The following is a 3,002-nucleotide window of genomic DNA, read 5'->3' as shown; positions in this document are numbered from 1 at the left end:
CACACACACACTCACACCTAGGGACAATTTGGAGTGGCCAATTAACCTGACAGTCATGTTTTTGGACTGTGGGAGGAAGCCGGAGTACCCGGAGAAAACCCACCATGCACAGGGAGAACATGCAAACTCCACGCAGAAAGACCGGGAATCGAACCCAGAATCTTCCCTTCTTGCTGCAAGGCAACAGCTCTACCAACTGCACCACTGTGGATATTACTAAATAATATATTTTTTAAATTATGACTGGTTGTGTGCTTTGTAAAATGCTAATCATACATCAATATCAGAACATTCTATTCCAAATCTATTCCGTTTTCCCAATTAAGAATATTTAAATATGCTGAACCATGTATTAATCTAATTCAAAAATACTTAAAAATAATTTTCCTGCTTTGAAAATATAAATGCAAGCAATGTAAGAAAAAGTATTAAAAGTTTTGAGAACAAAAGACATGACATTCTGCCTTAAGACTGAACATGTGTGCTCTTGGATTATGGCAGAAAATTTCCCCATATTATTCCCTCATCAGGGGATTTAGCTCTGTGGTCCAATAAGTAGAAAACACGTTACAAGCAGGTGCTGGTTCACTGAATTACCTTGAGCCACTCCTCGGCCTGTTCTTTGCTCTGCACTGCCAGCACCAGGGCATCTGCCCCCTGGTGGACAATCTTCAGTTCATGCTTCTTCTTTCTGCCATCTTTGGGGATGTGCATGATGATGCATCCTGACAGAGTGAGCTCCATCTGTGGGGTCTGGTCTTTAGAAGATTTGTAGCACTACAAGTAGATAGGAACAGGTGGTTTATCGCTTAGTGGATGAAAATGACTGTTGGTGCAGATGTCTAAATACCACAGGGAGGAATAACAACCAGAAAACTTTATTTTCACAGAGCTTTACAATTAGAACATGAACATTTTTTTTAATTCACAAATGAAGTTAGTAAATTTATTACATTTTCCCACTAACTTCATTTGTGCCATTTTTTTTTTTTTTTTTAGCTCCAGTGGCTTTAATTTGAGAGTGCTCAGACAGGAAAGCGGGTTGTGAGAGAGGGGCAAAAGATAGAATAGAATTTATTATTTGTCACTGTACATACACTCATCCGCCACTTTATTAGGTACACCTTGCTAGTACCAGGTTTTGCCCTCAGAACTGTCTTAATCCTTGGTGGCATAGATTCAACAAGGTACTGGAAACATTCCTCAGAGAGTCTACCCCATATTGACATGACAGCATCACAGAGTTGCTGCAGATTTGTCGGCTGCACATCCATGATGAAAATCACATCCCAATAGCACATTCAGTGTGATGGCTCCTACAGCATGGAATCAGCTCCAGTCTGAATTCAAGATGTCAGATCTGATTTCATTGGACTTATTTTGAGTGGTTTTTAAAAACATACCAAGTGATTCTATCAACCAGTGTCATTGTTTTTAAACTGTTTAGTAATGCGTTTTAAACTTGTGCATATGTTTTAATTTGTATTACTTTTGTGTAACCACGTTGTTATGCATTGCAGATTTCTGCCCAGGTCCCTCTTGAAAATGAGATCTAGATCTTGATGGGGTTTTACCTGGTTAAATAAAGGGAAAAAAGTCTACCTGAAAAAGTAATTATTTCCATCCTATGTAAACCATCTAAGATCTGATGCCAGTCATTCACACATGTAACGTTTATGCTTAACCATTTCTGTCCGTATTTCTTTTCAACAATCTCTCACCAGTAGCTTGTTGTCTTTGATGACACAGAGAAGTTTAGTCCACTGGCCAAAGCGTTTCTTGCGCAACAGAAAAGCACAGATACGGGCATCTTTCACAAGGTCCATGGACGCCTCCTCAGATGGCCACTGGTGGCGCATTTTCTGACTCTTCCCGTCTTCCTCTTCTTCATCGTACGATTCATAGGAACTGCTCATGGCATCTGAATCATAGTCTGAGAGGAAACAGACTATTCTTCATTTCGTTGACCAGAAATAAGCTAACTATGTTAGGGTTAGTAGTTTTCTATCAATAAAGGCACATATTATACTAATGAATAAAAATATACATCAGCTTATTACTTACTAGAGGTAATGTACTCGGGAGCCTTTCCAGGACTTAAGGGAACTGCTTCCTCATAGTAACCTTCTGGAAGAGACGAGCTGGGCAGAGGAGGAGGGTCGCTGTTTGGAGCCTACAAACAGAACAAGTTTCCAATGAGAACACTGTATAATAGCTGCTTAAAGGGAATGTATCATGTATTTTCCAGCCACATAGTGCAATCAGTTAAATTTATATATCCACACATATACACAAACTATCATATAATTAGTGGATGTGGGAGTTCAGGGTATTAATTGATTTTGGGTAGTCTTGGGTGTGGAGGCAATTCAGGAGGGGGTCAAGCACACGGCCCTGTGGGGAACCAATGCTCATTGTGCAGGTAGAGGAGAGATGAGGACCAAGTCTCACAGTCTGTGGTCGGTTGGTGAGTTTTGAGATGAAGCTGACTAGGATTATTGTGTTGAAGGCTGAACTATAATCAACAAAAAGAATGAGGACATAACTCTCCTGCTGCTCCAGGTAGTTCAGTGTTGAGTGGAGAGCTCCAGCAATGATGTCCTCTGTGGATTTGTTAGCACAATAGGTTGTTTTGAAAATGTGTGGTGCTGTGGTGGCGCAGACGCAAAGCACAACCCACATATTGAGGCCTTAGTCATTGTGGCGGTGGTCGCAGGCAGCATGTCTTCCCCCTCTCTCATGACCCACTTTCCTGTCAAACTGCGTCCAAATAAAGGCAACTATAGCCAACAAAACCTTTTAAAAAATGTGATCCAGAGAGCAATCATTCATACATTGAGTACTCCAAAATTGTACTCCAATCAGAGTAGCACACCTTAAACATGTTTAATTAAGCAAGTGTAAAATGTATTTGGTAAACTGCTCAAGTACTGAGTAACTGATCATAATACCTAATTTAATAACCACAATGTGTCGTCAAACAGGGCTCCAAAAGTATAAAA

General features: G+C 40.3%; 1 protein-coding gene across 2 annotated transcripts in view; it reads right to left on the bottom strand.

Moving 5' to 3' along the window:
• Nucleotides 1–3,002, bottom strand: part of afap1 (actin filament associated protein 1) — a 133,431-nt gene that overhangs the window by 40,180 nt on the left and 90,249 nt on the right. For both annotated transcript variants that reach the window (XM_008434891.2, XM_017310575.1), the window contains exons 4-6: nucleotides 2,065–2,173; nucleotides 1,722–1,933; nucleotides 598–777 (exon numbers count right to left, since the gene is read on the bottom strand). In XM_008434891.2, coding sequence (XP_008433113.1) covers nucleotides 598–777; nucleotides 1,722–1,933; nucleotides 2,065–2,173 — 501 coding nt within the window. The remainder of the gene's footprint in view (nucleotides 1–597; nucleotides 778–1,721; nucleotides 1,934–2,064; nucleotides 2,174–3,002) is intronic.

Source organism: Poecilia reticulata, linkage group LG18 (genome assembly GCF_000633615.1).
Source record: "Poecilia reticulata strain Guanapo linkage group LG18, Guppy_female_1.0+MT, whole genome shotgun sequence".
Taxonomy (NCBI): Eukaryota; Metazoa; Chordata; class Actinopteri; order Cyprinodontiformes; family Poeciliidae; genus Poecilia; species Poecilia reticulata.
This window is presented reverse-complemented; position numbering and strand designations above follow the sequence as displayed.